This window comes from Macaca fascicularis, chromosome 8 (assembly GCF_037993035.2).
Source record: "Macaca fascicularis isolate 582-1 chromosome 8, T2T-MFA8v1.1".
Classification (NCBI taxonomy): Eukaryota; Metazoa; Chordata; class Mammalia; order Primates; family Cercopithecidae; genus Macaca; species Macaca fascicularis.
Genome location: NC_088382.1, coordinates 7,176,121 through 7,201,504, shown reverse-complemented (window position 1 = coordinate 7,201,504; position 25,384 = coordinate 7,176,121). Strand labels below are relative to the sequence as shown.

Here is a 25,384-nt window from a genome sequence, read left to right as displayed (position 1 = left end):
TGAGCCGATGTGTCCCCGTGGCCCTGGGCCACCCCATCCTGTAATCCTCAGTGCAGACATCGGCAGCTCTCTCTGCTGCCCGGTTCCTGCTGATGTCCCACCCTTGCTGGTGTCCCGTTAGTATCCAGACCCCTTAGTGGGAACAGTCCCCAGGGTGCTGTCCTTGGCCTCTGCTGTCTTCACACAGTCTCTTCTGGCCACTTCCAGTCCCTCAACCACAACTGGTCATCCAGGTCTCTCCTTATGGGGGCTCCAGCCATCCTCACATTCCTCACTGCTGAAAACAATCATACTGTAGCCAATCCAGCACTCCTCACCTGGCTTAATTCCGTCAGTAGCACCACCATTTCCAAGTCACTTAGGCCTGAAACCTCAAAGCCACTGCAACTTCCCTCATCTTCCCTGTTCAGTCATCAAATCCTGATCTCCAACCCCACTATTCTCTGCACCTGCTCCCCACTTTCCGTTCCTAAGACTCCCTTCTCACTTACCCTTCACTAATTACTGCTAGAAGTATTCTGTTAGCTCTATTTCCTCCTAATGTCCCTATTCCCTGTTCATACATACACACACTATATGCGTGCACACACACACTCACATTGCACATGCTACACATTCACATTGCACATGCTACACATGCACACTGCACACATACATGAATATACACACATGCACCTGCATGCACACACATATATACACATATACACTGTACATATGCACGCACATAATGCATATATACATATGCACATGTTTTGCACACTTGCACACACACATGCATACATGCACATGCAGATACATGTAACACACACAAGCACATATACACCACATGTGTGTGCACACATATACAGCACATGCACTATGCACGCACACATACATAGACACACAAATCCATACACATTCATCTCATACCCCAAATAGTACATATACTTCTGCCAAATTCATTTTTCCAGAGCAAAATCCAAACCCCGTAGCCTGAGGTTCAGGCCCCTGATCTGCTTCACTGGGACCAACCCCATCAGCCTCCAAGCTCCGCATGGTGCTCCAGCCACACGGACCTCTGGCCACCCCCGAGCAAAGCCCCCAGATCCTTCTTCCCTGTCTGCTCTTCATGTGCCCCAGGTTTAGCAGCCCAGAGTTCTACATTCTGTGAGGATGAGGACGAGAGCTTTTCATCTTTTTGTCCTCCAAAGAGATGACAACACAGTACCTTGCAACAAACATCTGTCAACAAATGAATTTCCATCCCAAGAGGGTCCGGGGAGGGACTCAGGTCAGGGTGATTGCTGAGCCTCACAGAGCTGGCAGCCTGAGTTCCCTTGCCATGCAGCCGCTGCAGCTCAAAGAGCCCCCGAGTCAGGTACTGGGGTACCAGACGTGGGGAGAGTGTGGCCTGGCTGAGCACCATGGGACTCAGGGAACTGACATAGAATTGACGTCTGCTTGCAGTCAGTGCCCGGCAGCAGACTAACTAGTAATCTAGGTGACTAGTAAGGGCATAGGATATTGCTTAGCATGTGGTATGTCTCTAAATGAAAGCTGGTCCTATTGAAGCTGACCGCAGTCTGGCTCCAGGTCACGTGCCCTCCGCTGTTCCCTAGGCACTGGGACGCTGTGCTGACCGCTCTGCAGAAGGAACAGGAGGCTCCCCATCGAGGCTGGCTGCAGCTGCAGGAGGCCGACCTGTCGGCCCTTCGACTGTTGGAGGCCCTGCTGCAGACTGGACCCCACCTGCTGCTTCAGACATATGTTTTTCTAGCCTCAGGCTTCACAGATATTGTGCCAGGTGAGTAACTTTCACCACAGAACACAGACTGGCAGCCGAAGGGGGACAGGAACGTGAACCTCTTTAGCAAAACCCTCCCTTCGAGATTTCCTCTGCTTAGGAGCATTAGGGCACCTTGAGCTCACTAGCCCAAGATGATGCTTAAAACTGGCTTTTGCTGGTGCACTGAGTTTACAGAGAGTTGGCTCCCTTCTTTCTTAAGGGTCATGTTCTAAAGTCAGCCCATAAGATAGAAAGTGCCCATAATCAAAATCACCCTGAAAATGCCTTGGAAAGACTGCCTCTCCATAAACCCAATGCACATGTTTTTCTTCTATCTTTAGTCATTAGAGTAATTCTTGGCCAGGCACAACACTCACACCTGTAGTCCCAGCACTTTGGGAAGCTGAGGTGGGCGGATTGCTTGAGCCCAGGAGCTCAAGACCAGCCTGGCGAAAACCCATCTGTACCAAAAAATACAGAAATTAGCCAGGCATGGTGGTGTGCAGTTGTAGTCCCAGCTATTCATGAGGCTGAGGTGGGAGCATCAGTTGAGGCCAGGAGTTTGAGGCTGCAGTGAGCCGTGTTGCACCACTGCACTCCAGTCCAGGCGACAGAGTGAGACCCTGAGAAAGAAAAAGAAAGAAAGAGAGTAAGAGAGAGAGAGAGAGAGAGAGGGAGACAGGGAGGGAGGGAGGGAGGGAAGGAGGGAGGGAGGAAGGAAGGAAGGAAGGAAGGAAGGAAGGAAGGAAGGAAGGAAGGAAGGAAGGAAGGAAGGAAGGAAGGAAGGAAAGAAAAATACTTCTTTACAAAGCCAGAGGTTTATGCCTTCAAAGCCATGTGGAAACTGAGAACAACTCAGGCCCCAGCAATATTTGTCTCCAGCTCCCACTCATTTCAGGCCATTCACATTGTCATTATGTCTCTCCCTGTTTCTCTCAGTTGCTTCTTGTTTCCTTCTCCCTCTCCCTCCTGCTATCCCCTTTTCTCTCCTCCCCTTCCCTCCCCTCCCCTTCTCTCTCTCCCCACCTCTCCCCTTCCATCTTCATCTCTCCCTTCCTCTTTGCTGAGTGTCCACAATTGCATACGCGTAAATTAAATGCATCACATACATGACTGTCCTGTCCTTCCATCCATCTTTATCAAAGAGCCTGACACCATTGGATGTTTTGGTTCTTTTATTAAACCTCCGTCATATGGATCAAACAGCAAAGTACATTTGGGGTGGAGCCATGTTCAGAGCCTTGTCGAATCAGCTTTGTTATACACAACGGGCTTAGAGGATCAGGAAGTGGGACGTTTTTCTTAAAGGGCATAGAAAGAAAGAGTCCAGCCCATTTGCTGGGAAGAGCATTTAGTACATTGTGCAGTGGAAATATTTCCTGCATATCCCCGTTTCTTCCTGAATATAGACATGTGTATTTGGACACAGAGTTGTTCTGTTACCTGTTAGTCAAGGTGGTGGGTTAGTGACACCCTCTGTGCAGCTAGGCTTTAACAAGAGGTTACACGTCCCATTAAAGAAATGCTGTGAGTAAATCTTCTCAAGGTACTATCACTTCGGAACCTTGAAAACATACCACGTCTTTCTGCTTCCCTTGCAGGGGTGAGCACCCTGTTCTCCTGGTCCTCACTCTCCTGGGCACTGGTGTCCTACACTCGCTTCATGGGCTTCATGAAGCCAGGCCACCTGGCCGTGCCATGGGCCGCCCTCTTCTGCCAACAGCTCTGGAGGATGGGCATGTTGGGAACCCGTGTGCTGAGTCTGGTTCTGTTCTACAAAGCCTACCACGTTTGGGTTTTGGTGGTTGCAGGTGAGCTGAGCTAACGATCTGGTCATCTGTTGCTGCATAAAGAACCAACCCAGAAATGAAGGTCTCAGGAACAACCACTTATGATCCTCAATCCCAGGCCTGCAGGCTGACTGGGCTCTCTGCTGAATGGATCTTGCTTGGGGGGCCTCAGAGATGGCAGTGGGGTAGCAGGTGTTCGGATTCATAGGGAGCCTTGACAGGAATTAGCAGCTGAGAATGCCAATGGAGAGGAACTGGGAACTGCTAGTCTTCTGTAAAAATAGGCTCAGAACTGGCTCAGCATTGCTTCTGCTGTATTCTGCTGGTCAAAGCAACCACAGCCAGCCCAGGTTCAAGAGCATGGAGGTCTAGACTGCAGCTCCCGATGAGTACACATCCAGAGCAGGAAGGAAAATGTACTAGCTCTCTTGGGAGATCCTCAGCTTAGACATCCCAGCCCTCAAAACTCCCAGCTAAATCTGGAGCAGAGAACTTCTCAGAAGACTGTTCTGTGTGATAGGCCGAAATCTTTTATATAGAAAAACTGTGAGTCAAACAGGAGGGAGGTACAAGGTCCCACCTGCCTCACCTGATATAAAAATATACAGTATATATGTGATACCGCACATAGCCTCCAAAAGTGCACCATCTCCTTTGAATGCTGAATCTTGGACATCTCCTCTGTTGCAAATAGGACAGCGCCACTAAATCCAAGCCCTCCCTCCTCCCTCAGTCTAGGCACACACAATATGAATGGCAATGACAGAGAGTCTGTCTGGCTCTGGAGGCTCCCTGAATAGGGCCTGTGTGTCCCTGCCAAGGAGCGCTGTCATCTCTGGTCATCAGTGAATATATTCTGCAAGAAGGAACAGTGTACTCTTGTTTTAAGAGAATTGGAGACATTAAGAAATATTTGGCTCTTGGGCCTAGATCAAACATTAAATACAGTTATTGGCAGAAAAGATAATTTTTTTGAAAAAAAAAACCATGCTTTGAGAGATTAGCTATTTTGTTATTCTTTTTTTAAAAATTCAGCTTGAAATCCAGAATGATTTTTTCATCTTAAAATACAGGAATAAAAATGAGAGCTGCACCACATAGAGTTCTTTCCTTTGGATGTGGAGGTTTTCAGCTCTTGTAACAATTTTAAAATAATTGGCAGTCAGTTTTATAACTGCCTCTTTAAACACTTTCTGGAATGAAAAGGGCATAGGTATACAATATTTGGCAAGTGTTATTGAAGCTAGTCTTTCTTTGGTCATCTTCGAATTAGGTCAGATACCCTTTATAAGAATAAAATGGGATAATACATGCAAAGACAAACTGCGTTGGTTTTCTGTCCCCCTCAAACCTCTTCTGGGTTTTGATGTCTCTTCTTGGATGCTGAGTCAAATGTGGTCGGAGAGGCTTCCAGCCCCTGGTCTCTGTGTCCTTGCTTGTCCCCCCATCTCCCCATGTGGACCCTGACATCTGCACCTGGATTCTCTGCAGGTGCCCACTGGCTGGTGATGACATTCTGGCTCGTCGCCCAGCAGAGTGACATCATCGACAGCACCTGCCACTGGAGGCTGTTCAACCTGCTCGTGGGGGCCGTGTACATCCTCTGCTACCTCAGCTTCTGGGACAGCCCTTCCAGAAACAGGATGGTCACATTCTACATGGCAAGTGTCACCCTAACTTTTACAGTGTATACAGCAAGTGGGGTGTGTATGGGTGTGTGGGGGGGGTGTGTTTGTGTGTGCACCAGTGCACACCTATCTCTTGAAGAAGGAATAGCTTAGTTTAAGAAAAATACTTAAAGAAATTATAGTCTTGAACAGAGATGACCAGGTTTTGAAAATAGTAACCCAATCTCCAGTTGTGGCCCCGCATTCAATGTGGCAACAACTGAGGCATATTTGGTGATGTCTTCTCCACATCAGCCCACCTGCTGAATATCATATACTCAATGTCTTTGTTAATCAACTCCATTTTTATTAGGTGTTTGTGATTAAGATCCAGGCATAGCCCTAGAGAGTATCAGAAACACAAAAGTGGCCTCATACTTCTTCAGATTGCTTTGAGGGCAGTAGAGATTTCTTCCTATTAAAAAAAATTATAATACTTGGAAAGTAAGTAGGCACCCAAATAACTAAAATCAGATAGAATGTGGCAAGGTGCCAAGAGAGAAAAAAAAATGTCTGGGACTCATAGGAGTAGCTGCCAGCATCACCTCTCATCGGGATGACCAGAGACTTTCAGATGGACAGTGGAGATTGAGCTGGATTATAATGGGAAAAGGAGAGAAAATACAACCACGTAGGTGGGGGCATGGGTTTTGGAGTCAGAAAACTTGCACTGGAGCCCAGCTCTCCTGACTGCTACCAGCACCTGGCTTCAGCCAAGAATTTAAACTGTCTGAACCTACTTCTTCACGCACTCTAGGAATAAATAAGTCACCCTCTCAGTGTTCCTATGAAGATTAAATAAGATTTACATACTTTGCAGGGTTCCTATAAAGACCAAATAAAACAATATACATAAGTAGCTGGCACAAAATAACCCATAAATTGTGGCCATTAGTAACATGAAAAGGTGAGACTTTTGAGGGAGGAGTCAGGCATTCCAGGGTAGAGACCTGGGTGAAGATAAAGGCAGGATGCAGCTGCCGTCCAGGAAAGGGGAGCGTCCTGGACACCTGCTGATTTTGGGACCCATAAAGCACAGCAACCTCATAGGCTATGGAGCCAGACAGAGCTCACAGGACTTGTGACATTGGACACATTACTGAGCCTCACCAACCTCAGCTTCCACAGCTGAACACCGAGCATAACAGCGTGTGTGTTGTAGATAGGTTCACATGCGACAGGGTCCAGGTCATGCATGAGCAGCCTCCCAACCCACATGATCCCCATGTGAACAAAGTGGAATCTTGATTTTCTCAGCCAATTTGCTGAAGTGACTTATTCATAGGTGGACATCCCGTCTGCCAAGCCCAGATAAGCAGGAGTTCAATAAGGAGGAGTTGACACCTGCCGCCTTGTTTGCTTGCATTTGTCACATTCTCACCTCAGTCGCCACGTCATCTCCCAGGAGTTTGAGGGCTGTTACAGAAGGAAAGAAAGCAAATCCTTCTTTCTTCCCAGCTGTCTCATACAGTCACTAGATCACTGAGTCAAGAGCGATTAAACAGTAAAAACAGAAATCAGGCACCATTACATTCGGAATGAGATCTACCACAGTGGCACGAGTGTCCTTATCTCTCTCCCTGTGCACCAACCCATCCAGGCCAGGCAGTCCCAGCCCGGTGGCTTGGATCCCAGCAGCATGTGGTGGGGAACATGGGCCTTAGGACTTGGTGCCCAACCAGCTAGGGCTTGATACCAGGATCTTTCAGTTCTGAACTGTATGAGAGTCATCGGGGCTCCCCTGACCCCCACACCCAGTTTTTTTGCATCTCTGAAATAACCATTTCAGATTGCTAGGATTGATAAGATGATGGATAGAAAGCCAAGAGTCTGGTGCCTGGCACAGGTAGATAGATGTAGATGCTCTGAAAGATAAATAAATGAAAGAGACACTGGGAGCAAGAAAGGAGAGAAAGAAGGAAAGGAGGAAGGAAGGAGGGAAAGAAGGAAGGAAGGAAGGAAGGAAGGGAGGAAGGAAGGAAGGAAAGGGAAGAGGAAGGAAGTGGAGAGTAAAGATGGCCAATATCACCATAAAGAGGTGAAATAACAAATAACTCCCAGGATAACCTGTTAAACTACTGACATTTCGAGAGTGCCTGCCAGTCACATTCTGAGGTGGGGCTGCAACCAGGAAACTGAAGAAAAGGCAGAGATGACAGGTGGGCATTCTCACCGCACACTGCACCACGCACACTGCCCAGGCCTGAGTCTGGGCCCCTCCCTGTGCCAAGTGGTGCTGGGCAACCCTGGGTCTGTGACATGGGCCATTCAGAGCACAAGGCAGCCTCTCCCTGTGTTCCCCAATACCCCCAGCTAATCTCCATTGATCCAATGTGGCTGAGTGGCCAGCGCCTGAAGCCAGTACCTCTGGGCAGGTTAGCGATGCCCAGACTGTGATCTTGGAAGCCTGAGGCCACACTGCAGTGGACACACTGGGGCACCACTCCCTGAGATGGGCACCCTGCTGGCACAGACCCGTGCTGCCATTCGAAAGCATTACCTTCTGCAGAGGGTGCCGGGCCCCTCGCAGCCCCAGCCCTTGAGACAGCAGCTCACAGAGGAAAGAGGCTGCCAAAGCCCAGGCCCTGGGTGGGCCCTGGAAGAAGCTGCAGTTCCTGTCTGGAAGCCCCAGCCTTGGGCAGCGCAGCCCAGGGCCAACCCAAGGATCACCCACCTATGTTGAACCTATTCCTGGGCCACTGGAGAGTGTACCACCCCCACATCCCTTCAAGTAAGAACATAAGGTGTTTTGTTTTGGCTTTTGGTTTTTTTTGAGACAGAGCTCGCCCTGTTGCCCAGGCTGGAATGCAGCAGCACCATCACAGCTCACTGAAGCCTCTGCCTTCTAGGCTCAAGTGATCCTCCCACCTCAGCCTCCCAAGTCACTGGGATCACAGGCACATATCACTATGCCTGGTTAATTGTTACACTTTTTCGTAGGGCCCTTAACCAACAGGCCATCACCTGGCAGGGGTTCAGGAGGTTTCTGCTGGAAGGGTCTGGCAGGGAATGGGGACTGGGGACTGGGGACTGGGGGCTGGGGGCCTCCAGTGCAGCCGGGCATCAGCCCTGCTGGTTGTCAGTGGCACTCGGGGGCTTTTCTGCAGTGGAGATCCCCAGGCTCCCCCTCAGAGATTCTGGCTCAGTAGGTCTGAATGGGACCTGGGAATCCGTGTCTGGAGACAGCCGCAGGTGACACTATGACCAGCCTAGCTCAGGAGCTACTCACCTGTCCTCACCTCCTGCGCAGAGGCGGGAGCAGGCCTCTCAGTCATTTCTGAACGCGATATAAGACCCGGTCTCACTTCTTTCACCCATCACGGGTTTATTCACATCAGCACACATTCAGCTTCCTCCTGTGCTGAGAATGGAGTTCGACACCACAGTGTGAGAGTGTCATGCCTCAGTGGCCACAAAGACAGAAGCAAATCCATGCAGCCACTGTGATCAGAGAAGTGACGCTATCCAAACTCCACAGGACACAAGAGGCAGAGCCTGGGAAAGTCAGGGAAGGGTTACAGAGGGGACTTGCACGAGGTGCTGTGTGGTGAGCGAGGTTCACCTGAAGGAAAGTGTGGAAGGGGGCTAGGACGTTTCAGGCAAAGCTGCAGAAGACCCTGGAGTGTGTGGAAATCCACAGGAAAGTGAGTGCGTGCACGTCACAGGTGAACAAAGCCCTGCACTCGTTAAAAGCAATGAAAACAGATTGCACTGAGTCTATCGCCACAGGGAAGACAGCCCCACATGAACTGAACCCACCTTCAGGTTGTGCAGAGGTGACTGGGGACTTAAAAGGGAGAAAAAAGGAGGAAGGCGGAGGAACATCAACGGGCTTGGGCAGAGACAGGGAGGTGGAAATTTACAAAAAGCAGGAAAGTGGGATCGTAAATGGGAGCGTGCCGTCCGCGTTTGTTCATTGGCGCTTGTCCCTTGTTAGGAACAGAAACAAATTTCTCATTTCTTTATGACAGGAGGCAAGAGTCAGTCCTGTTAGAGCAATGCACCCACCAGGCTTGGAGTCTGTATTTAAATAGATGGCTCTTGGGTCCTTGAGAAGACAGTTCTAGGTAATGAAGAGGTGTATCTCAGAGCACAGTGAACCGATTTGCAATTGCAAGCTTTCTAAAGTAACTGCTCGGAAAGGAAGTCCAGAGTCCTATCCGCCCAGCACCAAGTTGTGGCTGGAACAAACGGTACATTCTCCTGGCAGCATTACGCTTTCTTAGGCAGGAACTTAAAGGAGACTGAGGTCGGCATCGTAGGGGTGAGGCCTTGAGCCGCTGGAAACTCTGTCAGTGTTTGTTCAAGTCTCTCGGTGTGGGGAGGTGAGGGGCATCATATGTGCTGAGTCTGGAGTTCTCGTTGGCCAGGGTTGAAGACTCATGGAAAAGAAGGCTCAGAGGATCCTGACTGGAGTTTGGTTGAGGAAACACTCTTTGTCAGTGGAATGACATTTGAGGAGAGCATGCTGGAAGATGACCCCAGAAAGGAAAATTGGGGCTAACTGGCAAACAGGACCATCTGCTCTGTCGAGAAGTAGGGACTGGATCCTGAAGTTAAGGGGGGCTGTTTCGAGGTGCACTGGGGAGGAATGGCAAGGTGCAGTCTCTGGGTGAAGCAGGTTGCCCCGACATTGGTGTGGAGGAGAGATTTCAGAGAATGAAGATAGGGGTTGCCTAGACAGAAGGCGTGGGGGGCCAGAACCACGAAAATGGTGGGAAAGACAGGAGGCAGGTGGTGGAGTTGGGACACATGTAAGGCTCTGAACCACCAGAACCACACAGCTGAGGAGTGGGGAAAGAAAGGCGCCTTCTGTACTGGCTGCTGGCCAAGGCCTTTAGTACAAAAACCCTGCCCATTGCGCCCAGAGGGACTGGGAGAATGGACATTCGTAGGATTACGAAGCAGCTCCTCATAATTTTTTTATTTATCTAATTCATTGAATTTTTGAGAGTGAAAAATGAAGCCAATGAATAACCCTGGCAAATATTTAAAGAGTTTTAGCAAATCGGTATATAATTTAAGTGTTATTTTTAAATAAATAACATACACAGTATTTAAATATAGTGTCTTTGAATTACATCGAGTTTGTTTACTTATTTTAATGAAGATATATATTTTTATATTTAAAAATTGGAAAGCAAAGTTAATAAGCCGACCCAGGCGGGGTACAAAGAGCCTTCTGGACCATCTGCCATTTTGACCAGCTGCAGCCGCGGGGCCAAGCTCCTTTGTCAGCCTGCGAGCTCCCGTCTCCTGCTGCCACCTGGTGGCCGCAAGGCGAATTTACCTGGTCGCTGCAAAGCAATTATTTTAAGGAACCAAAATCCTAAAGTTGTTAGAAAGTTTGTGATCCTAGCTCCCTGGAATTCAGTGGCATCATGAGCTCTGCAGCTGCCTTTAATTACAACACTAACGTGTGCCTGCAGTTAGCGTGAGGACGGAGAAATATGCAAAGTAGAAAATAAAAGTTTCCTCTCAGCCCAGACTGACTCTAAAGATGGCCCCACAGCCATTTGAGGGATGCCCTTACATTTCCTGGGCCTTTATGATTCTGCAGACACTTTAATGAGCCACTCTGAAAGGTCTCAGTGGGACACAGCCCTGCTCCTGGGCAGGCCCCAACAGCCTGGGGTCTCCAGTGGGCACTCAGGATGGAGGGGAGGGGGAGCCGCTGCAGACTCACGGGACGGGGTGGTCCCTGGGTGGTCTGCACCTGACGAGGTGTGGTGCCTCTCCCCTGGGTCCCGCAGGTCATGCTGTTGGAGAACATCATCCTGTTGCTGTTGGCCACCGACTTTCTCCAGGGGGCATCGTGGACCAGCCTGCAGACCATAGCTGGGGTCCTGTCTGGATTTCTGATTGGTAAGCCCCAATGTTGCCTTCTTATCTGCATCCCCTCCCCAACCTATTTTTTTTTTACAATGGGCTCAAAGGGCAGGAAACTGAGTTCAGATGTGGTTAACTGGAGATCAAGGAACCAGGCTCACTGCACTGTGGGTAGCAGAGCCGTCCCCATCAGAGCATGAGACACTGAGCTCAGCCTCATCTGCCTTGCGATTGTGCTCAGAACCTCACGCAAAGCTGGGGCTGTCCCTCTCTACCCTAAAGCCCCCGTCCGCCCCAGAGTTTCCTGCAGGGTTGAGGACATGACCTCCCTCTGCCCTCCCACCTTGGGGAGCTCCTCACATCCTCCTGACATGGCACCCCCTGCAGCCCATAGGCAAGCACCCCGGGAGGTGGGTGCCCTAGCAGTGGAGGAGAGGAAGGTGAGGCACAGAGGAGGTCGAGTCCCCAAAAGATCCGATGGTTTGTAACAGATGGAGCTGAGATTCAAGGCCAGCTCCAATGCAGGCCTCAGCACAGGCCTGGCAGCTGTAATCAGCCATGTTTTATGAATGCATGGCCCCAAGCTCTGTGCCATGCCCACAGTGACGACCTCGCTTCCCAGATTGGCATGAGCTCCGCAGGGATTTCACCCCCTACTTGAAAGGTGTGGACACCAGCCTCCGCTCCCAGCACAGCAGGCTTCCACTACTGTCACTTTCAGGCCTGCGGTGGGACCGTCAAGGCCAGCACCCGCACATTTCACATGGGGCCTCGCGCTTCTGCAACACGGGCCAGGACAAAGATTCTCCAGTCCTCTGCAACAACTCCTGCCCTCACTCCAGAGCCTGCTGTCTGTCACCCCCACTCTGAAGAGGTGCCTGGAAGTAGCCTCGGGTTCTTTTCTTGCTCACAGCAGCCGGGGGTTGGACGTGGCCTGTGTGAGTGGCCTGGACCTGGGAAGGAATGACCTGGACACAAAGCACTTAGTGAGATGCAGGAGCTATTCACGGGTTGGAGAAGGGTCAGACGCTGTGGCCTTGTAACAAGCGTCTGAGAGCCACAGACCACCCTGGGTTTCAGCTCTGTCCTTCTTTACGAAACGTCATGGCTCCTCACTTGTTCCAGCTTCAGGTAGCTGAGACAACCCCTTCTTTTTCAAATCAAACTTTTTAGAAAATTGTAGTTTTAAGAAATAATACAGAGAGGCCGGGCGCAGTGGCTCACACCTGTAATCCCAGCACTTTGGGAGGCCGAGGCGGGCAGATCACGAGATCAGGAGAGTGAGACCACAGTGAAACCCTGTCTCTACTAAAAATACAAAAAATTAGCTGGGCGTGGCGGCGGGCACCTGTAGTCCCAGCTACTGGGGAGGCTGAGGCAGGAGAATGGCGTGAACCCAGGAGGCGGAGCTTGCAGTGAGCCGAGATCGCACCGCTGCACTCCAGCCTGGGTGACAGAGCAAGACTCCGTCTCAAAAAAAATAATAATAATAATACAGAGAATTCTCTGTACCCATTACCGGGTTTTCCCCCAGTAGTAACATCTCGCAAAACAGTGGTACAACATCACAGCCAGGATCTCAACATAGTACAGTCAAGGTGCAGGGAGAACCCTTCCATTGCCACAAGGACCCTTCCTATTGCCCCATTCCTCTCGCCCCTGCCACCTCCTCCCCTCCTGGCCACCATCCATCTGTTCTCTGTTTCTGTTATTCTGTCACGTGGAGAATGCTGTGTGAAAGTACCACACAGTGTGTGGCCCCCTGGGGATCGGTCTTGTTCACTCGGCAGAGCTCTCTGGAGAGGCTCCCAGGTTGCTGTGTGGCAGCGGTTCCTTGCTTTTTATGACTGAGTCGCATCCCATGGCTTGGACGGACCACAGCTTGTTTCACCATCGACCCATGGATGGGCATCTGGTTTGTCTTTTTTGAAATAATCATTTGAATAGCAGAGCATTGATTTCTAAGCTGTGTGTGTGGATAAATGGCCTATGGGAAACTGAGGACATCAGGCTGCCCAGGTGAGAAGCACCCCTCTCACCACATTGCATGGTAGTCTGGGTGTTCCTGGCATATTTCAAGCAATCCTTCCTTCAGGAAGGGGCCACATGATACTTGGAACAAAGGGGCCTTGCCAGCTGGGAGGTCTAACAACTCTTCTGGATTTTCCAGTTCACGGGAGGTATAGCTGAGTCCTGGGGGCACAGTGTGGCCGGAGAGAAAAACATCCCCTCATCTGCTTTCTGGATTTTAACACTGATTCAAAAAAGATGTCCCGCACCGCTCCAAAAACCTGTCACAGTCCTGGGAGTGGACGCCTGGTTTCCTTCCGGTTCCACTCCAGTGAGAAGACATTTTCACAGCCAGTATGCTGGCCCACGGCACAGCAGGAGGGCAGTGAGTAGGGAGCCCAAAGCTGCGGGCAGCACCCAGCACCCAGGTGGCCGCCGGCTCAGAACCATGTCTGCCGCTCCTCCTCTGGCCTCTGATGGAGCTTCCAGTCCCCTGGCTCCCCGGCTGACCCTTGGGAATCTTCGGCGGGAAGACTGAACACAAATTATAGTCCAAGGAGCACGAGCTTGCATCCAGGCTCCTCCCCTTTTCCTTCCATCCTGTGACCAACCTTCATTGCATACCAGCTGCGTGCCAGCCTGGGGATGCCACCAAGAACCCCCGGACCGCATGGCCTCTGGAAAGTCTGTGTTCACTGAATAAGTATGCCCAGGACTTCTGTGGTCAGGGGCCTTTGTTCATCTCTCCTGGCCTTGGGTGGCTGCTTGTACAAGAAGGATGACAATATGTCCCTCACCGGGCAATTGTGAGAGTTCAAAACAGGGCAGACATTGGCTGAGCAGGGCCTACTGCAGAGGGGGCGCTGCACACGGAGGCATTCCATCTCTCTTGCCCAAGTTTGAGCCTGGCCACTAACCAGCTGCTTGACCCGGACCTCCCAGTCCCCTAAGACAAGAGAGGATTGGGGGGTGGGGGGTGTGCTTCCGGCGGTCTTTCTAGCTCCCTCATGCTGCAGTCTCCTGGCCTCAGGCATTACTTCAGGTTTTGTGCTGTTTATAATGAGCACCCTGAAACCAGGCTCCTTATCCAGTACAACAGGAAACTGGAAATAACGTGGGAGGCTTACTGGAATGCTCTGTTAAAGAAATTATTGCAGCAGTCAACACTTCTGATCAAAATAAATTAAACTGACAACAATGTGATTAAGATGTTTATGCACAAAGGAAGTATTGTTGTTGTTCATGGAAATTCCTTGATATGGGGTTTTTGATGAATCTGATTAACCTCTGTTTAGGTCTTACTTGTTTTTGAGGTTATTTCTTACACCTTCCCTTCCCCCTGCTTTGTAACCCATCAACCACTGTATTGACAGTTGAATTTGGAGTGTATGGTCCAGTTACTTGAATGCATATTTCTACCAAACGTTTTGTACCTGTGTGTACACTCACACGCACACACATGTAGATGACTCAACTGGAGCTGCCCTCAAGACAAAAGCATAGAATCAATCGGATTGAAGCCTTGTTATTCGTGTTTAAGTCTAGAAATATTTGCAGCTTATAGAAGCTGGAACCTACTTAAATTCCCCCAAAATATCCAGTTCTGAGGCTCCAACAAGAGTCCTATTTTGGATCCCAAATTATCTTGCTCTACACAAAAGAGCCAGAACCTGAAACTGCACACCACAGGGAGGATGCAGACTTCAAAGAACATAACCTTGTGGTCTTTTTGTTCTTTTTCAGGCAGTGTCTCGCTGGTAATTTATTACAGCCTGTTGCATCCAAAATCCACAGATATCTGGCAGGGCTGCCTAAGGAAGTCCTGTGGCATTGCAGGAGGTGATAAAACAGAGAGAGGAGCTTCTCCCCGGGCTGCAGCTCTAGCTGGGAAGAGAACCGAGAGCTCAGGCTCATGCCAAGGGGCAAGTTATGAGCTAACCATGTTGGGGAAGCCCCCTACCCCTGAGCAGGTCCCCCCAGAGGCTGGGCTGGGGACCCAGGTTGCTGTGGAGGACTCCTTACTCAGTCATCACCACTGGCTGTGGGTGAAACTTGCCCTAAAAACAGGAAATGTGTCTAAGATCAATGCCGCCTTCGGAGATGCCAGTCCTGTCTACTGTCCACCTGCATGGGGGTTAAGTCAACAGGACGACCCGCAGAGGACGGCCCTGTCCGCCCAGCAAGAGCTCCCATCCTCATCCCGTGACCCCTCAACCTTAGAGAACAGCTCTGCATTTGAAGGTGTCCCTAAAGCAGAGGCCGACCCATCGGAAACCTCAAGTTACGTATCTTTTGCCAGCAATCAGCAGGATGAGGCACCTAGCCAGAACCCAGCAGCCACGCAGAGGGTGGGCACCCCAAAGGAAGGAGCCGACGCTGTTTCTGGGACACAGGGGAAGGGGACGGGTGGGGAGCCAAGAGGAGGGGAAGGACAGCAGAGTTCCACATTGTACTTCAGCGCCACTGCAGAAGTGGTCACATCCTCACAAGAAGGCAGCCCAGCTACTCTGCAAACAGCCCACTCTGGAAGGAGTCTGGGAAAGAGCTGCCCTACCCAGCCTGCATCACCCCAGCCAGTGGTCAAGCCCTTCCCCGTCACCATGGCTGACATTAGCCCCATCCTAGGCACAGGCCCCTGCAGCGGCTTCTGCCCCAGTGCAGGCTTCCCCGAAAGAACCCTCAGTATCTCAGAGCTGGAGGAGCCGCAGGAGCCCACAAGGGACCAAAGTCACCATGCAGCTGTTGGTGTGTGGATGTCGTTGCCACAGCTGAGGACTGCCCATGAGCCCTGCCTCACGTCCACCCCTAAGTCTGAGTCTATCCAAAGGGACTGCAGCTGCAGGGAACAGATGAAGCAAGAGCCGAGTTTTTTCATCTGACCACAGTCACGGTGGGATAAAACAACAGGCTGACAAGCCGAGCTGGTCATTTGGTGCAGTGAGAAGAGAAATCCCACTTCTGACACCTGTGTCCTTGGGCACATTACTGTCACCTCTGAATCTCCATCTGCATCCCTGAAAAATGAGGAAACAGGGCTGGACGACTTCTCAGATTCGCTGTAAGCATCACAGACCCCACCCATGCATAGCAGAGACTCTAACACACTGTGGAGGAGGAGAAAGAGATTCCAGTCAAAATTGCCTGCTGCCTTTTATGAGCTATAGGTTCCCCTGTTTTATCTTTTTGCTGTGGCTTCTTGGAAACACAAAGGTAAAACCCAGATTCCTGTTTTATTCGGGGTTCTTGTTACAATTAGCTTTGCCTCACACTTAGTGGTTATGAATCTCATTTTCATATATTCTAACTGCATTATGTTATGAAATCTCCTGGTAAGATAATGTGAATGCTTTCTGGGAGTAGATAAGGACTATGTGCTTGTAATAACTAACATAACTGAAAATGCAAACATCATTCTAAGATTCCCGTATCTTTTGGTTAGGGGACAATATTAGAGCCCTAAAAAGGAAGAGTAGACACTTAGCTCAGCCTCCCCCATGCTAAGGGCACATGCACACATTTTCTGCAATTCACTCTGACCATCAGTATCCTCCTGGCCAGCCGCATAAATGTATTTTTTTGTGAAATGTGCAGCTCCCCTTCTTGCAGGCTGGCCAGCCAGCAGTTCCCTTCCAGCCCCCACTGCTGCTTTCCAGCCCATCTCCTTTATCTCCAAGCTTTGTTCCCACCTCCATTCGATGTGAGACACTATCCGTGATTTAAGCCCATCCAACAAGAAGGGAGCAAACGTCCGTTCCTCTCGCACTCTCCTTCTCTCTGACTCCTCCACTTTAACGTGTTCTTTGTGGCTAGGTATTTCCATCATTTCTTTAAGCCTTGCTTTGTAGCTGATTAAGGAAGTCCAGTCATAAACCATCAAAGAGAAAGGCACACAGAGAGCTGGATGCTATTTGGGGATGGGTATTTTTGTTTTGTTTTGTTTTCTTTTGTTTTGTTTCATTTGTTTATTTGTCGAGACAGGACCTCTCTGTCACCCAGGCTGGACTTCAGTGGCACGATCAGGGCTCACTGCAGCCTCAACCTCCAGGGCTTAAGCAATCCTCTTGCCTCAGCCTCTCGAGTAGGTGGGACTTCTCACAGGTGGGCACCACGCCCGGCTGCTTTTTTGTATTTTTTTGTAGAGACAGGTTCTTGCCATGTTGCACAGGCTGGTCTCCGACTCCTGAGCTCAAGCGATCTGCACACCTCGGCCTCCCAAAGTACTGAGATTACAGGCGTGAGCCACTGTGCCCAGCCAGAATGGGTAGTTTTTATTCTCTCCAAACACCTCTAGATTAGGGGATAATATTAGAGTTCTAAAAAGGAATAGTAGAATAACTTAGCTCAGCCTGACACATACTAAGGGAATGTGCAGACACTTTCTGCAATAAGCTCTCAGACCATCAGCATCCTCCTGGCCAGTCACATAAGCCAATCAGGGATGGTAGACAAGTGGCTACAAACTTTCCATACCACAGGTGAAGATAACAAGAGTTTGGGTCGCATGCAGGGACTCACACCGGTAATCCCAGCACTTTGAGAGGCTGAGGCAGGAAGATCACTTGAGGCCAGAAGTTCGAGACCAGCCTGGGCAATGTAGTGAGACCCCGTCACTACTAAAAATACAAAAATTATCCTGGTATGGTGGCACACACCTGTATTCCCAGCTACTCAAGAGGCTGAGGCACGAGAATCAGTTGAACTGGGAGGTGGAGGTTGCAGTGAGTTGAGATCACACCACAGCATTCCAGCCTGGGTGACAGAGCAAGACTCTATCTAAAAAGAAAAAAAAAGTTTGTTAAGAGAACAAAATCATTCATAGTTCCATTCACTGTGCTATCCCAGCATCTCAGTCCTTCCTCCATGCTGTAGACATGAATTTTGGCTTGAGTGCATATCCTGGTTCAACGGCATTTGTGTTATGGGGTAAAAGTAAGGGTGGGATATGGGGAATTTACTCATTCTTTTCCAACTTTCTAGCCCTTGAATAGCCTGAAAAGCTAGAAATACTCTTCATTCATTCATTCATTTAAGGAGTATTATTTGAGTATGACAGGCACTGAGTATGCAGAAATCAAGGCATGTACTTGCTGTTCGAGGCCCTGTGGACCGACATGGGCTTCTCCTCACTTCATGCCTCCAGAAAGCGTATTGCCCGGTGATGAAAAGGATCATAAAATATACATTTATTAGAGAGGACTAATAAATGGACACTTCATTCAAAAATGCTTGCTGGGCACCTACTGGATGCTAGTCATTAGGATCACAGAGCCACACAGAAGAGATATGACAGGTGCCCACAGCGTCGGTGGGAGAAGCAGGTGAGAGCTGTATGGAGTCCCCTCTGAGACGGCTGCAGGAACCCACAGCAGGTCAGCTTAACAGGGACATGATTGTCATCTTCCAGGACCCAACACCGTTCTGTAGAGGAGAGATTCTATTTTCTTCCTACGGTTTCTTATGAGCCATGAAGAAACTCCTCAGGGTTCCGGATAGGATTTTAAGACAGAGTTACCCAAAGGCGGACAAGGCTGTCCCTGGAGATGAGTGCACAAAGCCAGAACAGCCCCTTAGTGCAGTGACTAAGAAGGAACCTCGAGGACCAGAAGATGCAGCTGAAAGTGACTTTCCAGGTCCTGACCTGGAGCGTCAGTGGCTGGGTATGGGCAGCAAAAAGGCACAGCAGGTGGAGACTTTAAGGTCTGTTCCAGGACATTTTCCTTTTTTTTTTTTTTTTTTTTTGAGATGGAGTTTCACTCTTGTTGCCCAGGCTGGAATGCAGTGATGCAATCTCGACTCACTGCAACCTCCGCCTCCTGGGTTCAAGTGATTCTCTTGCCTCAGCCTCCTAAGTAGCTGAGATTACAGGCACCCACCACCATGCCTGGCTAATTATTTATTTATTTATTTATTAGAGATGGTGTTTCATCATTTTGGCCAGGCTGGTCTCGAACTCCTGACCTCAGGTGATCCACCCACCTCAGCCTCCCAATGTGCTGGAATTACAGTCATGAGCCACTGTGCCTAGCCCATTTTCTATTATTGAGAAGAAGGGAAGAGCCGGAGAATGAAAACCAGTGCATCGGGAGAGACCTAAAGATAAGCACGTTGGCTCCCGCCCTCATGGAGCCTCTACGGATCAGGTTTTGCAATTATCCAAAATAACCAGCCTTGAGTATCTATGACGCTTCACCCCAGGAGACCTCATGCCTCTGCCCGTGGAAGGACACAGAGGACCTCAGTGGGGATGGATGAAGGCCCTTCTTCTTGTCACCAGCTCCCAGGACTGAATACTCACTGCTGTCTTGGGTAGAAGGGACTGGGTGGTGCACTGGACCTCACTAGCCGCCATCTGGATCTTTGTGGCTGGGCCAATGGAGCACGACCATGACATTTGGAGACAGCCATGCTAATGCCCTTCAGACAAAGACCACCAGGAATCCCCTGTAACTCACCCACTTGGGTTTATGACTCTTCTCAGCCACGAAGCACGCACGCTGTGGGGGACTGTGGGACCGCTCAGTGAAAGGAGGTTGGAAAGGACTTATAGGCTTTGGACTTTGCTGGGTGAATCTGGGGAGGGTCTAGGGAAGCAGGGCCTACTCAAGGTTGGGGGCAATGTATCACAGTCAATTGCATCTGTAGGGAGGGACTCGAGCATAAAGCTGCCATGGGTAAAGAAGCAGTCATCACTCATTTAGGGGGAAAGGGGAGCCTGGTGTTTTGTGGTTGCATGGTGACCTTTGGACTTGCTGTGTCACGGTCTCTGGTGGCTGCGTCAGAGGCTGGTGTCCTGTGAGAAGCTTTGTGGCCAACAGGAGCACACCAGGGCCATCCTGTAAGCATCAGACCAGGTCCCAGAGTTCAGGGACTGCTCTTTTCTCTATCAGAATGTTAGTGGTGGCTTTGTAGACGTTTGTTAGCCTAAATATTATCTATTGGATCACAACCAAAACTAACTTTTCCTGAGTCCCAGCAGCGGGTCGCTCATCCTCCAGCTATGTCTGGACCGGAGTTTGCATTTCAGCCCATCCCGTCCTTAGTGCAGAATGGACCTCACGTAGACCGGCTGCATTTGTCCACAGCGTACACTGACGTCCGGAGACAGTGGAAACAGCCATGTCTGTCACAGAAGCCCAAGGTCACACATCCGTGACCCACCTGTCCAGGGGCAAGGCTGAGCCAGTGCAGATAGCCAGGTGCTCCTCACAGGCCCGCAGGAAGGACAGGGGCTGGCCCTGCCCATGCTGTGCCGCTTCCAGTGCATGAGAAGCTCCTGCTTGAGTCACTGCATCTGTAGGAGAAAGGTACGACCTGGGGAGGCAAAGCCATACTCACGGGGGAACTCTCCAAGTCCACAGTGAGCAGGGCGCAGATTCTCCCCGTATTTCCACCCACTCACCCTCCATTTCCACCAGATTCACCATCCTTTCCCACCTAACCGCCCTCCATCCCCACCCTTCCCACCCACTCACCCCCATCCCCACCCACTCACCCTCCATCCCCACCCACTCACCCTCCATCCCCACCCACTCACTCTTGTCCCCACCCACTCACCCTGCATCCCCTACCCCCACTAGGTCCTTTCCAGCCTCCCCCCGCATAAAACTGTGCGCCCTTAAAGATCGCTCCTCGCCTCAGGGACTCCTCCCTCCACTCGTCCGCTGTGTCTGCCCTGACTTGGTGCTGCACAGATCCATCCTCAAGCACACACCAGGGTATTTGTGGGCCGCTCTCCTGGGCTGCAGTCTTCCCCTGTCTCTGTCTCCTCTTCTGATGCTTCTTCCTCAGGAGGTGGCCGTCACCCACAACTTCACAATGGCATTTCCCCTCAGAGCATTTATCCTCCGTCTGCTGCGGCAGCTACCAGGTCACTTCTGTTCATTTTTTAAGTCCACGTCACTTCCCTCTTGTCCCGTGCAGGTCCCCCTCCTATGCCCTACGCTGCAGACTGCACGGCACTGCTGTCTCTACCAAAAGCAGGGAACCTCTGCTATCCAGGACCTGTGGAAAATTAGCCTTGATTTAAATGAATGTTTCCATACCGATTATAAGCTCCTTAGGGCAGGAAATTTTGTTCAACTCTCTGTCCCCTTGAGACCCCGCTTGATAAATGGCTCATGGCAAGCACTCTTACCGTGGAATTCGATTTCCAGGCTTTTCTGAATGACTCAGAATTTTACCTCCAGAAGCAAAGCTTCTGAACACCCATTTTGTAGGCGGGTCTTTGTGGAAACATTTTCAGTCCTTCCCTGTCCTCCATAGCGGAGGACTCTGATAGCTCAGAACATGGCTGCTTCTCTCTTTCCTGTGCAAAGGAGCTGTTTACAAAGTGAGGAGTAGAGTTAGGAAACCCAGGAGGGATGGCAGAGCGCTCCGCCTGCGGCTGCAGCCCTGAGGGTGGGCGTGGGGCTACAGTCGGCCCCAAAGACACTGCTTGCCACCCTTGGTCCCCCGTATCTGAGCTGTGCTATTGGTAAGGACTGCAGCCAACCCCCAGTGACCTGGCAGGAGACGATACGTGTCCTGCCCCTCTGCTAGGACCACCAGCGTTGGCCAGACCTTACCAGAAGCCAACGACTTGGAGTCTCCACGCAGTCTATAAAAACCAGCTCCCATGGCCTCGGGCAGGGCGAAGAGTCAGTCCGGAGGGGAGAACTGAAGACAACTGGCACTGCTACCACGCTGAGATGCCTCGGGGACTTGTCTTACTCACTGCCAAGCACTTGGCCCCTGCATCAAATGGCCCCCAAGCTGTGGTCTTTTAAAATATATGTGTCCACTTCTCACAGTTCCCTCTCTCTTCATGCATATGAAAATAAAACTATGTTGTGTATCTAGGACTTAGATTCTGGCCTGCTGGTGACTGTCTTTCTGTGGCCTTTGCAGGCGCATCAACATAATTCCTTGCAGTCACTTCTGTTAAGAAGCAGAAAGGTAAGAACAGAAATTTTACATCTTCTGTCTCCCTCTGACAACAGAAGAAAGCCTAGAAAGAAATATAATTTTGAGACCCTTTTGCAGTTATCCTATACAACGGAGCAGCGCCACTGAAGAAGAACCAGCCACGCCTCCCAATTGAATTATGTTCACTTTTTAAAGGTGGATCTATTAACAGCATAAACAGCAGATTGAACAGCATAAAAGCTCATGGGCATAAGACAGCAAGCATGCATTTTCCACTGGGGTCTGCATGTCATCTGAGCGGGCTGTGGCTCCAGCACCTCTGCTCACATCCCAGGCTTCCGGGCAGTGGCCAGGCTGGAGGCAGGGGTCAGAAGTTCCCCGAGGGGTGAGTGGAAACTCTGCCATCCTGCCTCACGCATGGCCTCGACAAGCCCAGCTCCCATGGGGCAGGAAGCACACTCCTTCCATGGCGGTGGGTGACATGGGAGAATGTTCTGTCACACAAGGTCAGTAACTCCACACCTGCCCTTCCCTCCATCTCATGCCCCTGGAACTCATAGCAATAGAAGTTACAGCCGCAGAAAGGGCTCACACACAGTCACCAAAGGCCCAGACCCAGAAATGGATTCTATACATACCCTGAAGGCTGAGGCTTATAGATCCACAAATAGATTCCATACTCATGTCCTGAAGGGTCTGCTTGTAGAATCTACTTGACTTACATTTTGAAATTGATAGAGATGTTCTCCTGCCACTCTACAGAGTTGTCAGGTCCATCGACTGCTGTTTTTGGTCATTGCCCTGTTCTTGCCTTTGTTTTGATTCTGTATTCCTTCCTTTCTCTTAACCTCACTCAGTCCCCCAATTCCTAAAAGTCGGCTGTTTTCACATTACTTGGAAAGGCAGCCAGAGCAACCTGAGAGCTTCATAAAAGGAGGAGATCCAGAAGGCAAGGCCCCTTGAGTGAGGCAGGGTGTGGGGCCTGGATAGGAAGCCGGAGCTCCACAAATCGGCCCCCACATTCCTTCTCTCCTGCGCCCTTTCCCTTCCAGCATAGAGAAGAGGTTTTGGAAGAACAGCCAAGGGCCTGTTAAGAAGGGCTTGGAGAAGCAAAACCCTCAGCAGTGGCCTCTGGGGAGGGCCTGATACCCATGAAATGTCCCACTCTGTTCATGCCTCCAAATGGCCAGAGGATGGATTAACCCATGAAATCGTTGGGCAGAACAATGACTTGTCTGGTTTTCCATATGACATTCTGCCATACCAAGCAGGGATTTTCACCTTCTTTCTGAGCCCTTTCCTGAGTCAGCTCTCAAGCTAAATGCTGCTGACACTAAGTAGGATTTTTGAAGCACCAGGAAAGAATTTTACTTGAAACTCAAGTCTGCTTGTTCTCTTTAACACAGACTGTTATAATAGTAAAAAAACACAATTACTTTTACACCAGCCTAATACTCGGCTGTCCTCCTAAATTTGATTCTATTTTCCATACTATCTGGGATAGCCAACTGTCCTGCCTTCCCCAGGATAGAGAGATTTCCTGGCTTACGAGATTTTAGTGCCCAAACTGGATAGTTAGTCCCAGGCCAGTTGGGACGGTTGGTCACCCTAATACCAGTTAGCCATATTCAGCCTTTCTACTTTCATATTAGTCATCATGTCAGAAAAGAAAGACAGTACTTCTTGGTTAAAAAAATCTGAAAGGCAGTACAAGCTTACCCAAGTTAGCTCCTACACCATCAAACCCCAACCCCCCAAACTGCCATCAGTCCTGCAAAATATCAATTTGACTAATAACCCCCATGCTAATCATGACTACCAAAGTCAATATAATAGTTAACTTCAGGCTATAGCAATGCCAGGAGTGACCCTGCTCTAAAGCCAAAGCTATCATCCAGGTTTTAAGTTAACATCTTTCAGGGAAGAAATCTTCCATGGAAAAAATACCATGGAAAAATCCACTACTTTGACCACACAGATACATTCATTATGGCACAACCATAATTACAACATTGCCTGTCAGGGTTTCCATTATAAATGGGATCTGAATCTTGGTGGAACACAATTCTTTCCAGCCGGAGTGAACCATGGACAGGTTTTCAGCCCATTGGGGATTTTTCTGATTTGTTTACAAATTGGCAAGGCTGGGGTTGGGGGAAGAGAAACAGGGGGAAGATGAGATTGGGAACAGAATAAACAATATGGAATTTTGTTCGTAGTGTGCCTTTAAATTGAAATAAGAGAACACAAACAAACAAAAAAACAAACAACCAAGACCAATTAAGGATATCTTTCAGACCCGAAAGTGTTGGATTCAAAGGGACACTTTGTCTTTAAGTTACTTTGAAAGATAGAGCATTTAGATAAAAGAAGGGAGATTTGTTCTTTCTTCGTGTTTTGTTGTTGTTGTTTTGTTTTGTTTTGTTTTCTTACACCTGAAGTTCGGCCAAGTACTGAAGACATGAACTTTTTTGGCTCACTGTGTCTTTGAGGGCAAAGCAAAGAATTGAGGGAAGCAAAGTGGGATGTGAGAACTGGGTTCTCTTCCAGGCTCTTTTTCCAGCTATTTCTGTGACCAAAGATAAATGACCTAATCTTTCTGAGACTCAGTTTCCTTTTCTGTAAAACAGGGATATTGATCATTGGTCTGGCTGGGTCATGGAATTCCCATGCATATCCACAAAGGCAATGGATGTGAACTGTCTCACCCATGTGGTAGGAGCCTCCTTTGGGCTTTTCTGGTTTCTCAAGCTGAGTCCCCCAGGTCCCTCCCGAGAGGATGGAGTCATCCTTTGCAGTCAGGGGTCGGCTGTTGACTGGGACCAGGGAAGAAGGGCGGCATCTGTTCCCCCTGTCCTCCCTCCCCAATACTGCCTCACCTGGTTCACCCCAAAGGCAAGTGCACACTGCACCCTGAGGAGGGTCGAGCTTGCTTTTGCTGATAGTTTTACAGTAATTATGCCAAACCATAGAATCATCTAAGGAGATCTTGCCTTCATGTGGCGACCTTGGAGGCTTCACAAGGGCAGAACCCTCATCCATGGAATGTGAGATCCCTGTCCTTCCCTCTTACCCCTAGAACTTCTAGGAACAGTGAAGAAAAAGGGATCAATCTTAGTTGTTAGTTTTGTTGTTGTTTTGTTTGTTTGTTTGTTTTGTAGATGGAGTCTTGTTCTGTCACCCAGGCTGGAGTGCAGTGACATGATCTCGGCCCAGCCTCTTGGGTTCAAGTGATTCTCCTGCCATAGCCTCCCGAGTAGCTGAGACTACAGGCATATGCCACCACACCCAGCTAATTTTTATATTTTTAGTAGAGACGGGGTTTCACCATGTTGGCCAGGCTGGCCTTGAACTCCTGACCTCAAGTGGATCTGCCTGCCTCAGCCTTCCAAAGTGTTGGGATTACAGGCGTGAGCCAC

The 25,384-nt window shown here is 49.8% G+C and overlaps 1 protein-coding gene across 6 annotated transcripts in view; it reads left to right on the top strand.

Moving 5' to 3' along the window:
* The window catches only part of XKR5 (XK related 5), a 30,894-nt gene extending 8,993 nt beyond the window's left edge, over positions 1-21,901 (top strand). For 4 of the 6 annotated variants that reach the window (XM_005562537.5, XM_045397823.3, XM_045397822.3 and 1 more), the window contains exons 3-7: positions 1,599-1,783; positions 3,367-3,576; positions 5,047-5,216; positions 10,976-11,087; positions 14,805-21,901. In XM_005562537.5, the coding sequence (XP_005562594.3) occupies positions 1,599-1,783; positions 3,367-3,576; positions 5,047-5,216; positions 10,976-11,087; positions 14,805-15,940 (1,813 nt within the window). In that variant the 3' untranslated portion in view covers positions 15,941-21,901. The other 2 variants (XM_074000217.1, XM_074000216.1) reach the window with 2 other exon arrangements.
* Positions 21,902-25,384: the final 3,483 nt, after the last annotated feature.